This window comes from Bos javanicus, chromosome 7 (assembly GCF_032452875.1).
Source record: "Bos javanicus breed banteng chromosome 7, ARS-OSU_banteng_1.0, whole genome shotgun sequence".
Taxonomy (NCBI): Eukaryota; Metazoa; Chordata; class Mammalia; order Artiodactyla; family Bovidae; genus Bos; species Bos javanicus.
This window is the reverse complement of record NC_083874.1, coordinates 43,233,284-43,255,216: the sequence shown is the minus strand read 5'-3', so window position 1 is coordinate 43,255,216 and position 21,933 is coordinate 43,233,284. Positions and strand designations below refer to the sequence as shown.

General features: G+C 60.4%; 1 protein-coding gene across 1 annotated transcript; it reads right to left on the bottom strand.

Moving 5' to 3' along the window:
- Positions 1-711: 711 nt before the first annotated feature.
- On the bottom strand, positions 712-18,717 carry EFNA2 (ephrin A2). Its single transcript, XM_061423322.1, has 4 exons — positions 15,110-18,717; positions 5,387-5,700; positions 3,128-3,193; positions 712-2,155 (listed from the first exon to the last, which is right to left on the bottom strand). The coding sequence occupies exons 1-4, from the start codon at positions 15,754-15,756 to the stop codon at positions 2,034-2,036; spliced, it is 1,149 nt and encodes a 382-aa protein (XP_061279306.1). The 5' UTR covers positions 15,757-18,717; the 3' UTR covers positions 712-2,033.
- Positions 18,718-21,933: the final 3,216 nt, after the last annotated feature.

The window sequence follows — 21,933 nt, the reverse complement described above, 5'->3', positions numbered from 1 at the left end:
CTAAGAGACCTGTCATAGAACCTGGGGACTGCCCCCCAGCATGGATGAAGGGTACGGGAAACGACTGGCCCTGGGGTCTGGGGGTTCCAATCTGCTCAGGTGCATCAGGTGGTGGATACTTAATAAGCCCCTGCTGTGTACTCAACGGAGAAGGCAATGGCACCCCACTCCAGTACTCTTGCCTGGAAAATCCCATGGACGGAGGAGCCTGGTAGGCTGCAGTCTATGGGGTTGCTAAGAGTCAGACATGAATGAGCGACTTCACTTTCACTTTTCACTTTCATGCATTGGAGAAGGAAATGGCAACCCACCCCAGTGTTCTTGCCTGGAGAATCCAGGGATGGGGGAGCCTGGTGGGCTGCTGTCTCTGGGGTCGCACAGAGTCGGACACTACTGAAGCGACTTAGCAGCAGCAGCAGCAGCAGTGTACTCAAAGGCAGCCCCGCCTCTTCCCAGCCTCCCCATAGCTGCCCCAGGGAGAAGGGATTTGTTTCCATTTCCCAGGGAGATGAAAAAAGGCACAGCACCCCACAAATGCTCATGCCAGGGCCCTGCACCCAAACGACACACACCCAGAAGCAAAGATTCGCCATCAGCCCTACGGTCTGCAGACACGGCTCCCCAGCAGATCTCAGACCCAAGCCCAAATTACAAGCTCAAACCACCCCTCCAACAAGGACTGGCAGGCCCCAAATACAAATACACACCCTGGATGCTTACGCTCATTTTATTATAAAAAAATACAGAATCCAAAGTTGATTGTGACGGAGTTGGGGAGGCCCTGTCGCCAGCTCCAGGCGTGGCAAGGCCGCCCGCCCATGACCCCTACAAAAGCCCCCGCACCGCCGGCGTGCCTGAGCCGGCTCCCAGCGGCCACGCACCATATATATTTATATATAATATATATAAAACACAGATCAGGAAAGGCGGGTAGAAATATGAAATCTGTATAAATGAGCTGTTTACTTCATTAAAGTGTCTTCCGGAGGGGGTTTCTTGTTTGGGTGGTGATGTTCAACACCCCCCTCCCCCCAGTTTTGTTTTGTCCTGTTTTCCTTTTTTCTTACAAACATTAGTCATAGAGGAGAGGAAAGGGGGTCTGACAGACAAAGGAGCTTATTGCGAAGTGCAGCTTCTACACTAAAAAGTCTACCCCACCCCCCCGCCAAAATAAAAGACCCTCCCCCCAACATGAAGGGGTGAGGAAAAAAAGAAACATTCCAGTCCATCCTCAGGAATACAGTAAAAATAAATCACAGTATATACTTGCTGGCTCTATTTACAGAAATGTAATGTCTTCTCTGCCTCTGGGGTGACTGTGTGAGGCTGAGGGGATGAGGGGGCCTAAGACATCGCTAAGATACTAGGATGCTATGATTCCCAGGACCAGGGCTCCATGGCGACCTCCAGTGAAACCTCGTGGTTTCTGCTCTGGGAGACAATGACCGGGAGAGAGGAGGGGAGAGCTGGGTTGATGGGGGTCTGAGGGCCCATGGACCAGAGTCAGGGGAACTCACTACCTGCCTGCCCCTTCTGCCTCAGGCCAGCCTGTCCCAGGGCACCTGGGGGTCCACTCCACGGTCACCTCCAGCCAGGACCAACAAATGGAATGACCAGGCCAGGGGTCCCTGGTTCCCCTTCTCCCAGTGGGCCGGGAACCCCTGCCCCATCCATCCATTCTGTTTCCTTCCCAAAGTCACAGGCGACAGCAAGGAATAAATTAAATTAGAAACTCAAGTCTTTCCGATCCAACCATGAAAAATACACTCAAAACAAAACAAAACAAAAATCCAACATTGCCAAGAGGTCCCCTGGTTCACCAGGGCCTCCAGACAAGACGGCGTGGCCACGAGCTGGGTGGACAACCAGCCTCTCGGGCACGGGTTGGGGGGGCCTCGGCTGCCCCCGCCCTGGCCAGCCTGGGACGTGTGGACAGCCCTGCCTCACAGAGCAGCACCAGCGGCGGGAGGAGCGGCGTCTCTATTTGGTCTCAGAGGCGGGCCATCGAGGTGGAGCCAGCGTCCTCTGGCGGGCTAGGAGCCCAGGAGGGTCCACAGCACGGGGACAGTGCTGAGGAAGAGCTGGCAGCTGCCCAGGCCACTGCAGGAGTTATTGCTGGTGAAGATGGGCTCGGGGGCCTCATACAGGGTCTCGTCTGTAGGGGGACAAAGAGACAGGGTGGTCAGTGGCAGGCCCACCCACCCCCACCCTGCTTCCTAGACCTCAATACCCAGTGTTGTTAAACATCTCAGTTTCAGGACTTCCCTGGAGTGGTTAGGACTCCAGGCTTTCCCTGCAGAGGCCACGGGTTTGATCCTTGATTGGGGAACTATGACTGCACACGGTGCACAGTGCAGCCAAAAACAAAATAAAATCAAACAGCAAAAATTAAAAAACAGTGTAACCAGATGATTGGCCTGAGATCATGACCCTGCTCTAAGGGATCTATGTCCCTGTACCTCTGGGGCAACGCCTCCAATACAGAGTGTGGCAACCAGCAGGAGCCCAATAAATGTGCCTGGAGTTGGGTAAAGTGGTGAGGCCATGGGAATCCCCCTTCCCTCTGAGCATCACGATGTTTCAAGAGCTCAGAACATGGATATTCTAGAGAACTTTCCTGAAGCCCACTCTGGGTAAAGAGGGCTTCAGCCTCAGGGAGGCCCAGCTGCAGACTTCAACCTTCATTCTTTCTTAAATTTATTTGTTTTTGGTTGCACTGGGTCTTCATTGCTGCACACAGGCTTTCTCTAGTTGCAGTAGGCGGGGGCTATTCTTCATTGCGGCATGTGGGCTTCTCATTTTGGCTCCTTCTCTTGCTGCCGAGCACGGGCTCTAGGGACATAGGCTTCAATAGTTGTGGTGCACAGGCTTAGCTGCTCCATAGCATGCTAGGGATCGAACCCACACCCTCTGCACTGGCAGGAGGATTCTTAACCACTAGCCCACCAGGGAAAAACTGAAACTTCATTCTTGAAGGTCTGACATGGCCCCATTTGCAGGGCCTGTCCCAGCCATTGGTGAAATTGTGGGACTCCCTAGGGTACGCTGTCACCACCTCCTTCCTGATTCCACCGACCACTCAGTGGGTTCTATAAGTTGAGGACCCCATTGACCCCCAAGCACTTACTGGTTGGCCTCACATAAACCTTCAGTCGCAGGCAGGGTCGGTCCACAGCATTGGGCGGTGTGGCAGCTGGAAGAGAGGGGCTGGGGATTAGTAGGGCAGGGGACTGTTGGTGCCTGGGACCTCTTGGGACTGCATCTCCTTCCCCATGCCCGTGACCCAAGCCTGACCCCAGGTAGGGGAATCCATACATAAAACCCCTCATCATACATCAAAGGCCCAGACATAATGCCCATGAATTCCCAGAAGTCTTCTTGCATGCTGCCCTTGCCCCTCACTTCGCTGACTCCTAACCCCAGAGATGGGGGTGGGGTGTCTATGTCTGACTCCATCTTACCCCAGGGCAGCACAGGACAAGGTTCAAAGGTGATGAATAAAAGTGTGTGTTTTCAATAAGCAAATAAAGGGAATCCCCTGGCAGTCCAGGAGTTTGATCCTTCATCAGAGAACTAAGATCCCACATGCCACACAGCCAAAACCAAAACAAAACAAAATCAAATAGCAAAAAAACCCCACAAACAAATGATTGACTTGAGATCAAATCCCTGCTGTCAGGGATCTGCGATGTTGGCAAGTCACCCCCTATCTAGGCCTCATGTGGCCCAAGGTAGGTGCTTTGGTGTGCATGCACACTCAGTCGTGTCCCACTCTTTGTGATCCCATGGACTGCAGCCCACCAGGCTCCTCTGTCCATGGGATTCTCCAGGCAGGAATACTGGAGTGGGTTGTCATGCCCTCTTCCAGGGGACCTTCCCGACTCAGGGATCGAACCCACATCTCTTGCGTCTCCTGTATTGGCAGTCAGATTTATTTATCACTATGTCACCAGAGAAGCCCCAACTGGGTGACTGCCTGAGCCCACTAGGCCTGGGAAGGAAGCAGCATCCGGCCTCCCTTGGACAGTGACCCACAAGGCCCCGGGGTCACAAGGAGGTTGAAGTGCATTGAGTCCTCACACCTAAAATTCCACCATAGGGTTCCCTGCTTCTTGGTCCACTTTGGGGACAGGGGAGGTCCAATAGCACTGGCCATGAGTCAGGAGAGAGGGGCTTGGGGGCCAGGCTGGGGACAGGGAGGGAGGCCTCGGGCTATGTGGGTGGTGGGCTTCACACAGGTGAACAGGTGCAGGCACCCACATGGCTGCGGCCAGGCCCATCCCCGCCTTTGTTCTTGGCCGGTCCTCTTTGTGGCCGTCACCTCTGCCTGCCCCCAAGAAGTCCCTCGTGCTGGGAGATGAAGATAAAAAGCACGTAATAAAAATAACATTCGTCACAGAGATAGGACGAATAATTACAATAATTATCTTTATGAAACTCCCATCTCGGAAAGAAAAATGTAATTTTTCTTACATTACAGGGACTTAATTTAAACACCTTCTTCCCCTCCCCCACCCTCTTCTTCCTTGAATTAAAAGGAAAAAATCCAAATAGAGCAGAGAAAGGAGGAAATGGAGCCTCGTAGAGTTTAATTTGACTCAGCGGGAACCAGGGTGGTGAGGCGCTGGGTCCCTCCCGGAAGCCCAGGGCGGGGGTTGGGTTGGGGGGTAGGGGGGCCTCCCCACCTGCTCCCCATCAGTCTCCAGGATGCTGAGAAATGGGGCCGCACAACCCCTCAGAGCCAGCGCCTTGGGCCCAGGTGGATTTCCTGGGCCCCCATCTTGGCAGGGACTATGGGGGACCCTCCTGTTCTCAGATTCTCAGAGACTAGGGGCTGCTGAGGCCTGGCTACTGGGAACTTGAACTCTGGGCACACTCCGCCAAGCCAGGCCCTGCCCTTGGCATTTGGTGGGGAGGAGGAAGAAGGGGGCCCTCGGGAGCCCCTAACCCCAGCAGAGGAGGGGACAGTTTACCCGCTCGACTCCCCCAGGCCTACAGCACAGCATGAATGCCAAGTGGACCTGGACCAAGGCTGCCTCCGACCTTGAACCGCCTCCACACTCCTCTGGGAATCTGGTGCGAGGGGAAGGGACGGGGTAGGCCTGGGAGATGCCTGCCCGGTTCACGGTGTGTCCTCCATCCCTCCTCCCCGACCAGACTAGGCAGGCCTAGTTTCTGGCTTCAGTGCAACATGGGGTGGGCCCCCCTGGTCTCAGGGTAAGACGAACTGACCGTGGGGCCACTGGCTCAGTAGCCCAGAGGCTGACCTGCAGGCCGAGGGCGCGAGGATGGAGACCAGAGGCCCCGGCAGAGAAGAGAGGAGGAAGGAGGGAGGAGGAGGGGAAGGGAGACGAGGGGGAGGAGGAGGGAGCCCGCCCCCACTCACAGATGTAGTAGTACTCGTGGCCCGGGCGGAACTCGAAGCCCAGAGAGAAGGGCGTGAAGAGCTGGAACTTCTCGGAGAACTTGAGCGGGCCCCCGGGCGCCGCGGGCCGGTTGCACTCCCAGCGCTTGAAGCCGCGCTGCCTGTGGTCGCAGGAGGCGTGGCCTTCGCCGTTGACCATGTACAGCACATAGTGCTCCATGCGCTCGGCCGGTGGCAGCGGTGCCCCGTAGTGCGGGCAGTAAATGTCCAGGTAGTCGTTGATGCTCACCTCTACGGTGTAGCCGCCGCCGTCGTCTGCCGCGCCCGCGTGGAACCTGAGGGCGGGGCTGGCAGTCAGCGCGGGGGAGGAGGGCTCAGGGATGCGGAGCAGGGGCCGGGAGTAGGGTGAGGGGTTAGTGCAGGAGAAAAGGGAAAGTTAACAGATGGGGTAAATGGGGAGGGGTCATTGGTCAGCGCAGGGAAGGGGCAGGGCCTGGGGATGGGGAGCCCGGGGAGGGTGTGGAGTTGATGGGTCAGTGCAGGAGGCAAGCGCAGAGTCAGCGAAAAGGTAAATGGGGAGGGGTCACTGGTCAGCACAGGGGGATGGGGAGCCGTGGGAGGGTGTGTGGGTGATGGGTCAGTGCAGAGGAAAAAGGTAGGTCGGAGATGGGGGAAGGGTGAGGGGTTGTGGGGTGGGGGGTGGGGGGGACACCCTGCCTACAGTCAGGTGCCAGGGTCTGAGCCCATGGTCCCCTGCCTGGCACAACAACCTTGCCACACCAAGGCCAGAGCAGGTGCCTGGAGACCCAGACTAGCCCTGAGCCCCAGGCCCACCATGAGGTTTATCCCAGGGACGAGGGCCTGCCCCCAGGCATTCTGGGTAACCACATGCACCCAAGCAGGTGCCCTGTGACTCACAGCCCCCCAGACCCTCAATTCCCTGCAGAATCCACATCTGGGCCCTTCAGCCACAACAGGCGTGGCACAAGATATCTCCCCCCCCACCAGGAAGTCCCACTCCAAAGGCTTTAACTGCTTGACTTCAATGCCCCCTCCTCCAGGCAGCCCTCCATGCCATCCCCAGAGATAACCTCCTGTTTTCCTTCTGCAGATCTGCCTGCCAAGAAGACCCAGGGTACCTGGGACACAGGTCAATGATCCCTGCCTCTCTGAGACAGGCTTGGCCCCTCTCCTGTATCCCTGGGGTGGGGGTGGGGGGCTTGACATGAAGGATGCTCAGACACCCTCATCCCTCAGTCCAACTCAGGGGTGCCCTGGGTTTGACCCCCCTCAGCCCCAACCCTTCCACCCTGAGTGACATTTTTCATCCTCCCTCCAGAGCCTCCAAAATCTGGCAGCTACCCCACAACTCCCTGATTCCCCACCCCTGACACCTTAGCTCACCAGCTCTGCCCCCAGCCTTGGCCCTGGAGGTCTCCTCAGCTGTCATAGAGCCTATACCCCTTTCCCTGGGGGCCCCCTTGACCCAGCCTCATCAGGCAAGGACGGAGGTCAGCTGAGCGAGGGACAGGGCGCTCCCCTTCCATCAATGCCTCCGGCTACAGCGCCAGGAGCCTTTAGATCTCCAGGACGCAGTCCCCCGGGTCCCAGTCATGTAAACGCGGCCTGGACCGAGGGGGGACAAGGGAGCCTCCCAAGAGGGGATTATTAGCACATAAAAGGCCTGGCAGCGGAGGGTTGGGGGCAAGCTCCCCCACCTCCTCCCTCCTCACACCAGCAGGGAAACTGAGGCCTGATGAGGGGCGGCAGCAGTGAGGGAGGGCGAGGCCACTGGGGCCCCGGCCCCGCCGCTGCCTCTGTGCATGCCCACGTGCCAGCTGCCCCGTACCACGGAAGGGAGCAAGGCGGCCCCCATACCAGGAGCACTAACTGGCACAGCCGGCACCTGAAGGGGTGGCTGGATGATCACATGGCATTGGCTGGCCCCCCACCACCCCGAGACCGTGTCAGGCAGGGGTGAGGGCTCCGGGGACCCTTGAGCTGGGAAGAAGGCAAGCAGGGGACTGGCCAATGGTGCCTCAGTTTCCCCACCCGTCAGGAGGGCCCCCGGATGATGATATCAAGTCTGTGGCTGAAGTCAAAGTTCAGAGAATTTCAGGTTGGGAAGTAGGGGGAGTGGATTAAATCCCAGCCCTTCCCTGCTGCACTGGGTTCACCCAGGAATAGGGTGCCCACTCCCTCCCGCAGAGGTGGGAAGGCCTTTGCAGAATAAATGTGTCTGGCAGTGCAGGTCCACTGGGGGCCAAGAAACCTCATCTGGTTCCAACCCAGGATGGAGCCCAGCTGGGTCTTCCCTTCTCTTCTCAAAGACTCAGTTTCCAACTCTGTCATGGAGATGGTCCCTGAGGCGGATGGGAGAACTTCAGCTGTGCACACAGCAAGCACCCCATAGACACAGGGCAGCCCTGAGTGGGGCTAGGAGCCTGCCCATCCCATGGGCTGCTTTGCGGCTGGCCAGGCACAGGCGTCTCATTGACCAGCCGCGTCCTCCGGCCCCTTGGGCACGATCGATGCAGACGCTGCTCCAGGCTTTTTGAAAAGTCATTTTCACTCCTTCCTGGCCCCATTGAAAGCCCAATTGATCAACCGATCGATGACAGCCACGGCCCAGCAGCCGCCCAGGGACCCACCCTCACCCCAGCAGGCCCTGCAGGGGAGGCTGTGACGGGGAGCCATAGGCAGAGGTTGGGGAGTCCTGGTCCTGGCCTCTGAGCCTCAGTTTTCCCTCTTGTCCCTGGCTTGATGCCAGGGATGTCCGTTCAGTCTGGAAGAGGACGTGACTCCACGCAGGGCACTTCCGGAGAAAAGGTGGGCTGCATTGTCTCCCCTTTCTCCTGCCTGTCTTTCCCCATCATGCTGGCCTTCCTCCCCTCTTGACACCAGCACCATCAGGTCCCCCCAGCTCACCTTCATTAGAATATCTGTGGCCAAACCTGCTTTGCTGGGTCAGAGGCTGGACATCCAGGTCCCACTCGGGCCCCCCAAAATCCAGGACTCACTTTTCTGGGTATCCATCAGACCTCGCCATCCACTGGCTCAAAGCCTTCTATTGGCTCCCCATCACTCAGAACAAAATCCACAGTCCTCCCAGGCTCATGGGGCCTCATATGGCCCCCACCCACAACCTCATCACCCCCTGACTTCCCCAGCTCACTCCCTTCCAGCCATGCCAGCCTCGGGGCTGCTCCTGTTCCTGTCCCAGGGCCGTTGCACACACTGTTCCCTCGGCCTGACAAGCCTTTCCGTACTTTCCCCAACTCATATCTTTTGGACATCATTGTATTTATACCGTTACACTGTCTGCCTTCCGGGGGTCAGCCTCCTTCTCTGTACCTTGCTTGGTGGCCAGCATGAGCCCAGTATACAGTGGTGCTCAATACATGTTTGTTAGTAGGTCAAAGGCCAAACGCTCAAGGTCTTTGAGGTGATAGAGTCATGGGGAGCAGAAAGCTGCCTCAAGGTGGGGAAACCGGGACCCCCAGGCAGGTGGATCCCAGGAGAAGCCCCACCCACCTATCCCCACACCTGAGCTCTGGGAGCCAAAATGGACATTTTTCTCCCTTCCCTGCTCTAAAATAGCCATGGCCTTGTATTGGCATTCCCAGTTCCAAGCTGGCACCTTGCCCCTGCTCAGGGTGGCATCAATGGAGGGGAGATGGACCCCACCCCAAGCCGAACCTGGTGAGAGCAAGACAAAGCCTTCATTTCCTCCACCAGTGCCAAGGCCTGATATGCAAATGATCCCTGGGAGCAGTAGATACAGATCGAAATTCTCACTAAGGGGTTAATGACTGACTTGGGATGGTTCCCAGACACAGGGCTCCCCGAGGCTTCAGAACTTCCCGCCCCCAACTTCTACACCTTCACCCCCAGTGGTTCACCCTGCCTGCCCCCTGCCAATGTCCACCCTGCAGGCAGCCACTCCAACCCCACCTACCACCCCTTCCTCTGGCAACCACCCGGCCTGCAGCTAATTAGCTCCAGTCAGGCGACAGTCAAGTCATTAGATGCTAACAGCACAGAAACTAATTAGGAGTCTCACCCGAAATGGGAGTGGGGTGCTGGGCTGCCTTCCCAACCTGGAAACTGAGGCAGGGGTGGGCAGGCGGGGGAGTGTGTCCCCTTCACTCTCCGACTCTCTGTCTCTTTTCTCCCTGGTCTGAGCCATTTCACAGCTCCTACTAAAGGGCTCAGAGATGCCAATGAAGACCCCAGCAAAGAGACACCCAGGCCTGCCCAAATGGACAGCAGAGCCTCCAAAGGCCAAGGCTGGAACCTCACTGAAAATTAGGGCCTCAGGACTTCCCTGGGGATCCAGTGGCTAAGACTCCATGCTCCCAATGCAGGGGGCCTGGGTTCCATCCCTGGTCAGGGAACTAAATCTCACAAAGAAGCTCGAAGATCCCGCGTGCTGCAACCAAGACCTGGCACAGCCCAATAAATATATAAGAAAAGGCTTTCAAGAAAAAGGAAAGAAAATCATGGCCTCACGATAGTGCAGCATCAGCTGAGAAAGGACGATTATGGCCTTGTGGGTACAGGGTAAACTGAGGCACGGGCCCCACCATGGGAAGCAGGAGGTGAAACAAATGGGGCGGGGTGGGTGGGGAAGGTGAGGGAAGGGCCGCAGGGTCAGCCCACACCCCACCGGGCCTTGGTCTCAGGCAGGAGGAGGCCCGGGTGCCCAGTCCACGGGGCATGCCTGCCTGGGTCACCCCGCCCTCCTCAGCCCCCACCGTGTGTATGGTGTCCCCGCACTCCTCAGCCAGCCCCAGACCTGCATGCCTCTCAGAGGGGGTCCCCCCACTGGACATAACTTCCTCCTGACCATGGGTAAATCACTTTCCCTGGGTTCATGAAACGGGGGCATAATGGGGAGCCTGACCCATGAAGTGGACAGGCGAGATGAGGGGGTGCGTGGCCAGGGTGGCAAACAGAGCCCCTCGAAGTCAAGACCCCGCATGGGAGTGGGTATGGGGGTGAGCCCCCACCGGGGCCAGCCCGCAGAGCTCGGAATCTGGATTGTGTGCTCCAAGCTCTCAGCTGTGTGTCTGCAATGGGGCAGCACAAAGGTGGCCGTGCCCTTCCTTGCCTGGCCCACTGGGCAGGGGACACAGTCGAGCCCTCCTTTTGGAACTGTCCACCACAGACAATTTCCCCAAAGCAATGCCAGGGGGATGGGGGTTGAGGCTGGTCCGTGCTGGGTGCCTTGGTGAGGGGAGGGGACCTGCTGCCGAGGCAGGACCCTGCATTGGGCTTGGCTCAGGGGCTGCAGAACAAGCCATTGAACCTGCAGGAACCCTGACTCCCAGACCCCCCGTTCACACACCTGCGCATCCCAAGGTCAGCTACCTCTGCACCTGCGGCCTCGAGGGACCCATGACCCTCAGGGGACATCTGCTGAGGGCCCCTGAGGTCAGAGATGGCTGCCCCTTCCCCGGGCCCAGCTCCCAGGTAGGCTAGAGGCCAGTCCCTCCCCTTCCCCCAGTCGTGAGCTTGGCTGCTGCCTCAGTTTCCTCCTCTGTACGCTGAGCTGCCCAGGGTGGGGGTGAGAGGCAGTTGTCCACCGTGGGGAGAGACCAAGGCTGGGGAAAGGGAGCCTGTGGATCCCAGCCTCAGAGCCCAGGCTACCAGCAGGTGGGGGCACCTCAGAACTGGTCCCTACCCCAGCACTGCGGTTCCCCCTGCTGCATAACCACCTGAACCTCGCCGCTACTGCAGATACACTGTGGGCCGGCCTGGAGCCTCCCTGCTTCTCTGCAGGGAGGAATGGCCTCCATTTCCTGTCCCCGTTGGGGGCCTCTGGTCCCTTGAGGTCACATCCATGCCTCGCCCGTCCACACCGGGGCCCGCCCTGCTGCCGTCCGCAGAGGGGCACAGCCTGCCACCCCACTTCACAGAGGAAACACAACGCAGGGGCTCTAAGCAGCCAAGCCACTAGCCCAAGGGCTTCCCAGATCCCCAAGTCCAAGCTCCAGCCCTCCATGGCCCCCCAGACCACACCCTCAGACCCCAAGACTCCTGGGTCCATGGGTCCTCACTCTCCAAGTCCCCCTGAAGTCGAGTGGATGAGCTTCTTTCAAACAAAACAAAAAAGCCTCATGCGGCAAAATATGGCATCACCCCCTTCAAAGCCGGTTCTCTGGAAGCCTGGGCATGGCTGGCAGGCACCAGGGGTGCCTGACACCCCCACAGGGAGGACGTAGTCCTAGTCACTATCTTCCCCCTGGTCATTTGAGACGGGAACGTGGCCGCTGCCCACACCCAAGGGCAATCAGGACCCCAGTCAGGGTCTGCACCACTGGGTCCACCCAGGCTGCAGACTTCCAACCAGGTGGAGGACTCAGGGACAGGAGGGTCCCTGCCGGTGCCAGCTCTGAATATCGATGGCCCCTCTGCACCATGGGCAGCCAGGAGCCCAGCCCACAGGACCCGGACACATACCCCCAGCAGGGACCCACCTGGGCTGGAGGAGGGGGTGGAGGAGTGGTCAGGTGGGCACGGAGGGCAAGCTGTGACCACCCCCCTCTGGTGTGGGCTGTCAGCCCCCGCACCGGGGCCCCCAGAGCCAGGCCGTACACACAGACATGTGTGCGCGCCATGAAGACATTCCAAAGACACACGTGCACCCCACATACAGACACACCTTCTCCCCAGGTGTTGATCTGCATGCACAGATACACACGCACACTCCACATCCAGACACACTGCTGCAAACATGCATGCACCCTGCACACATGTGTTCTCCAGGCACACATATGCGGAAACGTGTGCAGACAACACAGGGCCAGGGCTGCCAAACACACATAGGCACTTCAGTATCTGTGTGGCAGTGGGGGTGGGCAGTGTGTGTGCTCCATGCACACAGCTGTGCACCTCCCAGGCCTTGGGACCCCCAAACAGCATGGGAAAGAACACGCAGCTACAGGGCATACGTGCCCTGCAGCCCAGCGAGCCTCCGAGGTGTCCCTGCACCCCCGCAGCCCCAGAAGCAGCCCACCAGGATGCCCGGCCCAGTCCAGTCTGGCCACAGACAGGCCCAGAGACACCCGACAGCCAGACCCACAGTGCCCAGCTCAGGCGGGGACAGGACGGATAAACGGCTGAACAGCTGGCCAGTGAGGGTGCAGGGGTCCGTGGCTGGACCCAGTCTCCACCCTTCAGCGGTGGTGGAGGTGGGTGCGGGGCTCCCTGGCAGCGTCGGCCAGCCTCGTGTGCACAGGAAATCCACGGCACAGCAGGAGAACGCAATTGGGGAAACACAGCCACACACTCATTACCTCGGCGCAGGTACAGGCCAGCCAGGCGAGGGTGGCCAGCCTTACTGCAGCACTGCCTGGGCCTGGTGGTCCTCCACCAGCCCGCATGCATCCCCGTGGCTCCTCTGCTGCCTGACAGTACCCCACCCGAGGCGGCCCAGCCCTGGCTCGGTCCCCTTCCCAACGCACGGTGCCTTTTGTGTGTGCCCCCCTCTCTCTCTGCACAGCCTGTCCCTGCGTTTCCTGGCTCCTCTGCTGGCCGCCACCACCAGTCTCCCTGTTTCGACCCCATTCTCGCCTGTCCCCACACAGGCCTGTCTCTCATCTCTGCTCGAGGCACTGCCTCCCATATCAGGCCCACCCGCCTACTTCACACCTCTCCCTGCATCCTGGCAGCTGCCCCTGCAACTGGGCACCCTCAGAAAATGTCCATTCCGGGTGCCCTCAGAGCCTGAGGCTGGGCAGCAACCTTCTCCTGTGCCCGGCACTCACCCAGTCACTGGACACAGATTCTGCTCCAGACACCCCAGGATACCCAACCTCCCAAGGAGGCCACCCTTCAGCAGAGATCCCCAACCATGGCGGTGAACAGAGCCCTGATTCTTGACCCAACCGGGCTTCCCAGGCGGAGGGTTCCTGGGACCCCAGGCCCCGCTGCAGGAAGTAGGGGAGGTCACCTCCCACCCAGGACACCCCAAGCAGGAGGACGCAGAGGAGAGGCCAGTCCTGACCGCCAGGGTCTGTGCTGGACAGTGAGGCTGTCCCTTCGGGCGCTGGTCAGAGAGAGCTGTTGGGTCAGCAACAGGAGGCAGCTGAGCGGCTGGACAGAGCCGGCCTCAGGGGCTGCCTCCTTCCCAGCCGGCATCCCGCCTGCAGCCCTGTGGCAGGTGGGGCAGCGGCCGGGCTCCTCCGCAACCCCCTTCTGTCCCCGTTGGAAGCTCCTGGCGGGTCTGGCATTTGCTAGAACAAAGGACAGGCCATGCTGGGACGGGATTCTGAGACTGAAACCAAAAACTTGGGCCGGGGAAGCGCTGCCCGCTGGGCTCCCTGCTTGGCCGCAGGGAAGAACCATAATCAAACCCACATGTGACCAGTGGGGCGGGTGGTGCAGGGAACCCGCTCCACAGCAGCCTGGCCGTCCCTCGTCGACCCCGGATCTCTGCCCTCATTCCTGGGGCTGACCCCACAGCCAGGCAAATGAGGGGGGTGTCCGCATGGGCTCCCTGCCCCGACCTGGGACACAGGCTGCCCTGGTCCCAGGGCTGGCCTCAAAGACAGTCGTTTATGCAACTTTCTGCAGGAGGACCGAGGACAGCAGGGGACGGCGAAGGGATGGCGGGGTACTGCTGGCTTGGAAGGCAGGCAGTTCGGCTGGCTCTTGAAAACCGAAAGAAAGTGACTGCAGGCAGAGGATCAGGGGGCGGGGAGGCCGGCGCCCCTGCCCCCACGTGCAGCCCAGCTGGCCTGGATATGACCGTGACCCTGACGGTGGGGGGAACCAGGAGCTGTAGGACCCTAGATCCCATCTCCCATGGGACCCCTCAGCCCACTCCCTCTTCCCAGACCCCAGATGGTCCGAGGCTTCCACTGCTGACCAGGATGTGGTCAGTCCCCAGCAAACTTTTCTTGCTGGAGTAGCAGGGGCTCCCGCTGCCCCCAGACTGTACTCAGTACCCGACCTAGAGGAGGTCTGCAGGCAGGCGGGTGGGGCACCTGGGTCCTAGCCCCAGATCTGCTCCCCTCACCGTGACCTTGAGCCAGCTGCTTGGCCCTTCCATACCTCAGTTTCCCAGTCAGTGAGAGGAGGACAGCGGAGAACACCGCCTGATCAGGACTCTGGGGACAGACCCCGAGCCTCCTCTGTGCCTCAGTCTCTCCGTCCCTTTGAGACCCCGGACCAGGGACCCCCCTGAAGCAAATGTGGACACTGGTCCACCGAGAGGGACATTCCAACTTCCCCAAGTTCATCTGGGGAGCCTCCGACAGAACACGCCTGAGGAACCCTCCCTTGCGGGGCCACGGTCCCCCACCTCAGTCCCTCACCTTTGGGCGCGGCTCAGTGACAAGATTCCTGGGCATTCCCACCAACTCTAAAGCTAGCGGAGGTCCCCGGAGAGACCTGAGCATTGGGTCCCCCAAGAAAGGGGAGGGAATTCAGGGACAAACGGCTTCTGAGGGTGCCAGAGGGGATCCCCAAACTCCTGGGCCGGCGGCGCTCCGAGGCATGCAGGGCGCCAAGTCTCCCAAACCTGTAGGCGGAGGGGCGCCCCGAGGGGAGATGCACGCAGAGTGAGTCCCCCAAACTCCGGTGGCCGGAACTCCCTGGAGGCTCCCGTGGGAAGCGGGCGTCCCCACTACTGAGGGCAGCGCGCAGGGGCGCCCCGAGCCCGGGGTGGGAGGCCAGGCTGGGGTGGGGGAGTCCGGGGTCTCCCGGCGCGCGGTCCTCGCCCGCGGCCGCACTCACCTGGGGTTGCTGCGGTTCCAGTAGACGGCGTACCGGTCCGAGTTGGCGCGGGCGGCGTCCTCGCCGTGCGCGAAGGGCGGCGGCGGCAGCGGCAGCAGCAGCAGCAGCAGCGGCAGCAGCGGGCGCTGCGCGGGCGCCATGGCCCCGGTCCGGCCGCCGCGCTCGCCTGGCCGCCGCCTGCCAGCCGTCTCCGCCTCCTCCGCCGCCGCCGAGCGGGCGGGCGCGGGGCGGGCGGGAGGAGGGCGCGCCGGCGCTTGGAGATCCCCGGCCACCCCCGCCTGAGCGCGCGCGACCTCGGGCGCCGAGAAGTCAGGCGGCGGCGGGCGGGGCGCCGGGGTCGCCCCGGGCGCCTGCCCGGCAGCGCGGACACTAAGAGCGCGGGCCGTCACCACCGCACCCGCTGGGGAGGGGCCGGGGCTCCGGCCTTTGTCCCGCCCGAACGCCGGGAGGGCCGCGGGCGCCCCCTCCTGCCGTGCCCCGGCCACGCGGGGGCTGCAGCCCCAACCGCGCCCCCACCTCCCCATCCCCCTGCCCCGCCCAGACCGTCCTGGAGGCCTCCGCCGGTCGGGCTGCTTGTACCCTCTGCCCCAGGTCCTGCCCCCTGTCACCCCAACTCTGTGGGGCCCTGAGTGCACATTCCTTATCATGGGGGCTGGACCCAGGGTTCGGATTGTTCTCAACCACCTCCATTCAAGCCAGCAATCTGGTCTGCAGAGTCAACAGGCCAAAGGAACAGAAGACCCAGAAATGGTTCACCGCCCTGTGCCCTCCCACACTCAAACCCGGACCTCAGAATTCTAACCTAGGCTCCCCCAACACCAAGCCACCCTGTCCAGCCTGGTGAAGGGTTTTGCAGTCTCACTGCCCAAAATGGGAAGTCAGCGGCCGCTGCTGCCTCCCTGCAGGACCCCCGACACGCACACCCCTCACCGGGGTGGTCAATTCTCACTGAGTCTGTCTCCTGTCTAGGAAAGAAAACAGAAATCCTGACCTCAGCCACGAAAGGTACCAGGCATAGCAGGTGCCCAGTATACCCAGGAGCCCAGACTGGGGTCCAGGCCAGCAGGAGGTGGGAGGACAGGGAGTCTAACCAGGGAAAAGGGCAGGAAGGGTGTCTGGCAAGAGGGTGGAGCAGAGGGCTAGAGTGCTTGACCCATTTGGGGCACTCAAAGTGACCACTCCTGGGTGTGGGGAGCAAATTGGTTGGGAGGAAGCTGACTGTGGGCCAGGAACTTGGGTCCTGTTCTTCGTTTCTGCTCTTATTCTCCCTCACCAGACTCTGAGTTTCTGAAGGTACACTGTCACCAAGTGCTGGCTGGAAAGTGTCAGCAGTGCCCGGCCAGGTTCTACCTCTCTGGACTTGTTTCTCTTTTCCAGGCCTGGCCTGGAGCAGTCTGGGCGCCTAGAGCTGAAAGGTCATGCGTGAGGCATTATCAGAACTCCTTGCATAAAACTCACTAGAGCGGACAGAGCTTCACCACAGCCAGGTGGGGAGGGTAAATGCATTTCGGATGTGCTGGGGGCATGTGCCAGGTGTTCCCTGAGCATTCGCCTCCAGAACTTAGCCCTCTTTGCTCAGGCCGCTCCCTGAGAGGCCTTCCCCTTTCCTCCTGTTAAATTTCAGTTCTTCCTTCAAGGCCTGTCCTCCCTGTGTTTCAGCCCTCCTCACCTCCAGCCCTACCCGCAAGGTTGTCTGTCCTCTGCCTTCCAGGGAACTCTGCCCATCTGTTTGGGGTGTTCTGGCTTCTGGATCTTGTCCATTGACTGTAGCTGCCAGAGTCTGAAGTCCCAGGCCTGGCCTAGAGGGCTCCACACAGGAAGGTAGGAACATGCCCCCACCTCCCGCCCCCGGCAATGGCCGGGGCAGGCCCAGAGGTTGAAAGAGGACCAGAACTGGCCCAGGCTCACCTGGCAAGCCCTCCAAACAGTCCGTCTGGACCACTGGAGCCTGAGTCTGGGGCTCCAGCCACATAGGCCAGGCTTGGCCCAGGCTGGCTGGTCTGGCTCTCTGGGGAGTGATGGGGTGGCCACTCAGGGAGGCGTGGGGCCTAAGCCCAGGGACAGGGGCCATGAGCCCAGGTGGCCAGGGCTGGCTGCCAAAGGGGACCGCCTGGAAGCTCTCACTGCCCTGGGACGAGAGCCCCCTCCCATGTCATGAGACCTCAAGGGTGGGTGGTCTCCTCTGTCACACCCAGCAGGACTTGGACCTGCAGGGGTGGGGGTGTCGGAAGGGCACAGCGGGCAAGGGGATGCCCTGCCTAAGGCCGGGATGGGTCGACTCATTTGCATGCAGGGGCCACCGAGGCGGGAGCTACCGCCGCTGCTGAGAGGATTTGAGCAGAAGCTCCGTTTTCCTTCTGTTCTCGTCTCTCTCTCAAGGTCAGAGCCCGAGCGGGGACAGGAACAAAGCGCACGTCCCCCATTCAACCTCCCTGTGCCCGCTGGCCGCTCCTGGAGGAGGGGGCCCAGGGAGGGGAGGGCAGGGCAGCTCCACGGCCTGGCCCCAGGCGAGGCGGGGACAGGGCCGCAGGCACAGCTGCCCAGCTGCCCTTGGGGACCCCTGCCTGGTGGGGACCGCTGTGGGTGCCCAGGAGGCTCTGTCCCCTTCCAGAGTGCGTGGCCATCCTGGCCTCCAGACCAGCCATCAGGAGGTAAGCTGAGGTCAGGGGGTCATGGAGTCAAGGGTCAGAGGTCAGACTCACTCTGGGGACAGGGGTCAGTCTTAGTTCAAGGTTCAATCAGGGACAGATGTCACTGAGAGCTGACTGTCAGCCTCAGCTTCAGACCCAGGACAGGGTCTTTTCTGGGGGTCTATCCCTGTTCACAGTGGTCTCCTCTCCCAGGCTTGAAGGTCTGCCTCAGACTCTGGGAGGGTCTCAACTGAGCCAGGCACAGACCTGCCCCTAGCCTGTGCCCATCAGCTCTGGTCCACCACCCACCGCCTGCTGCCCAACAACTGTGACCAATCACCCACTACCCACTATTCCCAGCCCAGCACCCACTAGCCTGACCCAGCACCCACCCCTGCTCACCCACTGCCCACCTCCCCCAGCACATCACCCAGCCCCCATCACCTGCCCACTGATCCCAAGTCCAGTGCCCACCACCCAGCATCCATGACCTGTGGTACTCCAGCCCATCGGCAGAATCGCCAGGGCTGGGGATCAGTGTCCAGGGCACCCTCAACCTTCAAAGGCCTCAGTGCCTTGGAGAAAGCTAAAAATATGCGTGGAGGAATTTCTCATTACAGAAAAAAGTAGATCAAATACATCACCTGCTTCGGCTCAAGAGTTTTTCAGGAGGCAGGAAGGGGTTGCTGGGAGGGTGGGGGCCTTGGTAGGTCTGGTGCTCCACAGACCCAGGTCAGAGCGGGGTGTGGTGTGTGTCCCCACGGGCAGTGGGAAGCAGGCATCTGCTGGCATGTGGGAGAGGTCTCAAGGAGAGCTCCCCAGGCTGTTACTAAGAATAAACAAACACACCTGTCCCTTTCTCTTGCTGATCAATTAAAATTCCCACCCTTGTGTCCAGTGTCCAATCAGGCCCCGAAACCTCAGCCCACATCTAACATCCCTGTAACCCCCGCAACCAGGCGCCTCCCCTGCAGTGTCCCTCCCTCCTCCTCCCCCCTCCCCACCTCCTCCCTACCCACCGTCCACCGTCCCAGTCTCAGGGCCCAGGACACAGACCCCTCCTCCCAGGGCCACCTGCCAGTCTGGGGACTAGACTATTGCTGTCCAAAAGAACTTCCCACAAGGACACAGGCACCACCAGCAGCTCCATGTGAGTACTGGGCACAGAACATGTGACAACAGGATAAGGAGCAGAGTTTCAGACATCACTTACTTTCAGCGAAGTTACATCTAAACAGCTGCTCCACAGGCAACACGGCTGTGGGCGGAGCCACGCCTCGGTGGGCACCCGGACATGAAGGGCTGCCAGGAGGAGGGAGGTGGTGGCTCGGACAGCCCAGGGAGCAGGAGATAGGGGGCCCTGAGTCCCACCGGAAGAATCGGGGGTCAGGGGAGAGGTCCCAGAACATCCAGAGGGCACAACTCCCTTGCCTGCTGACCCCAGGTGAGCAGATGGCGGCCCTGTTGGGTCCTGGGGCCACGTCGGAGGGAGACCCACGTCAGAGCTGGCAGAGGAGCCCGCTCTCCAGGGAAGACGCCCGCTCTCCAGGGAAGATGCCTGGCCTTGACCACTGGGTACCCACTTTCTGAGCCCAAGGTGTCCAGTCTCCCCCGCCCCTACCTGGCCCCATACCCCAGATGGGGATAGGAAGTTGGGGGCGGGGTGTCTTGCGCACAGTGAGCCACCCAAAAGCCAGAGACTCCCACGTGGCCCCAGCAGGCCAAGGGACAGTGACAGTGGGCGTGACAGTGGGCACTCCCCTGGTGGCGAGAGGAGGGGACGGACGTGGTGGGAGGGGCCTCGAGGGCGACACCCGTGCGCGAGTGTGGGCTTGTGTCCTCTGTGTGCATCCCGCATGCGTGGCTGCCATGTCGCGTGTCCCCGTGGCTGTGTGTCATGCCTATGCCCATGCATGAGTGCACAAGGTGGAGGAAGGTGCTGGAAGGCCTCCCGATCCGGCATGCACACGTACACGCACGCATACACGTCCCTCCAGCCTGCCGGGCCCCAGGGCCTTTCATCTCGCGCTGACAGGCCCCTCTCCCGGCTTTTAGCCTCAGAGAACTTCCTGCTAATAGTGCATTAACCTTGGTGGGGGCTGCCAATTACTCGACACTAATGCGGGGGGCGGGGGGGGGGGGACTGGTGCGGGCGCTGACTGCGCTAACAGGCGCAGGGGCCAGGTAGCGGGCGGGGCTCCCCTTCTCACCCGAGGGGGACGGGCAGGAGGCACGGGGCTGGGGGGGCATGCGGTGTGTTCCCAGCTCCGGATGGCAGAGCGTGGGGTCTCTCCTGACCTCATTAGAGTAATTAATGTGCCTTTTGAAGCTGGAGAAATCGCTCAGAGCTGTGGGAAAGGGGCGCAGATCACAGGGTGGGGGGGCCGTGGACGGTGTCTGCGTGCCTGTTAAAAGTGTGTCCCAGTGAGTCAGGCACAGAGAGAGCCCGAGTGACAGAGAGGGACAGACGGAAATGGAGGGGGGCCAAGGGAGAGGCAGTGCAGATGGTGAGAGACACCAATAGGGAGGTGAGCAAGGCTTCAGAATCAAATAAAGACAGAGACGCAGAGACAAAAAAGCAGAGATGTGTGGAAAGACCCACAGGGTGAACAGATGGGGAGAGCGCAGGGGGGTTGGGTTCGGGGATGTCATCTCAGTACCTCCCTGGGACTGTGGCCTCAGTTCCTCAACCTTCCCTGGCTACTGGGGACCTGCTGGCCACTCCGTACAGGGCTCTCCCAAAGAATGGTAGTAGGCAGTCAGGGAAGACCTCCTGGAGGTGGCAGTAGCACATCAGAAAGGGAAGAGGAATTGTGAACAGCCTTGGGGCATGATGGGAGATACTGCCAACAGAGAAGAAAGTCAACTGGGGGCCAAGGCAAAGGACCCCAGCTGGAGGGAGGGGGGACCAGCTGACTGTGACAGAGATGGTGTTTCTTCAGGAACCCAGGCTCAGGCTGGGCAGGAAGGGTCAGCAGGTCTGAGGGAGACTGGCCAGAGGGGCTGACGAGGCTTGAATGGGCAGCAAGCTCAGACCATCCCATGGTGGACATGGCAACAAGGTGGAGTTGAGGTGTGAGAAACAGGGCCCCCAGCCGAACCTATTTCCCCACCTGTACAGTTTGGCTCAGGCCACACCTGGGTAGACTGTGCAGCACAAGGCTGCCACCTGGTGGCAGCCCCCTCTGATGACAGCTCCTTCTAACAATGTGGCCTCCATGCTTTCAGCCAGAGGCCTGAGGGTAACTTCAGGCTGGGCAGAGAGCTACAGGCCAGCCACACTGGTCCTGCTTCCCACAACCAAATTTATAGGGTCCAGGGGGGAATAGGCCAGAGCCAGACTCTGCTTAGAAACAAGGCCCACAGAGGAACTCATCAAGCCCATCACAAAAGATGGGAACCAAGGTACTCCAATGGGACTCAGGTGACCAGTATGGGCCTCAGATGGCCAAGATGGGGACTGAAACACCCCCATGAGATCAGGTGCCAGGATGAATCCCAGATGATCAGGATGGGGACTGAGGTACCCCTAAGGGGTTCAGGTGCCCAGAATGGGGATCAGTTGCCCTGATGGGACTCAGGTGCCTGAAAGGGGTTCAAGATCCAAATATGGGACTGAGGTGGCCAGGATGGGCACTGAGCCACACGCTGTGGAATTCAAGTGTCTCCGTGGGACTCGGGAGGCCAGGACAGAGGCCTGAGTGCCAGCACAGATTGCCTGGGATGGGGGATCAAGTTCACCAGTGATTTCACTGGAGGCTGAAAATAGAGAGGCAGAGTAGGCACGGGGAGCCTTGGCTGGCTCCAGACCTGGATGCTGCAGCCTGGGGCTCTGTGAGAAATGGCCCTGGAGTAGTAGTGTGTGGTGAAGCAGAGGACACTGCCCTTGAGGGGCCCTGGGCTGAAGCTGGCCTGGAAGGGGAGCCCTTAAGCAGTTTGGTGGACGAATAGGAGTTCTCCTTTACTAAGCCTAGAGATAACTAGTGGCAGGGTCTTCTTCCAGGCAGGTGGGGGCAGGTCTCCTCCATCTTTCCCCCTCCTTTGTGGGATTCTGCATGGGACCCTCTAAACAGTTAGGGATGATCCAGATGGTCACAGGTGGGAGAACAGGCTGACATGGACCCAGATCTGCTGCCCCCTGCCCCACCCGTGAGCCAGGGGCACTGGGTCTGGCCCGCTGTGGAATTGGGTACC

What these genes read in the sequence shown, in the direction of transcription:
- EFNA2 (XM_061423322.1), bottom strand. Translation starts at nt 15,756, where the DNA reads ATGATAAGGAATGTGCACTCAGGGCCCCACAGAGTTGGGGTGACAGGG. An exon ending in TGGAACCGCAGCAACCCCAG is followed by an intron (nt 5,701 to 15,109) that starts GTGAGTGCGGCC and finishes CCCCGCCCTCAG; the next exon opens with GTTCCACGCGGGCGCGGCAG. An exon ending in CCACGAGTACTACTACATCT is followed by an intron (nt 3,194 to 5,386) that starts GTGAGTGGGGGC and finishes CCTCTCTTCCAG; the next exon opens with CTGCCACACCGCCCAATGCT.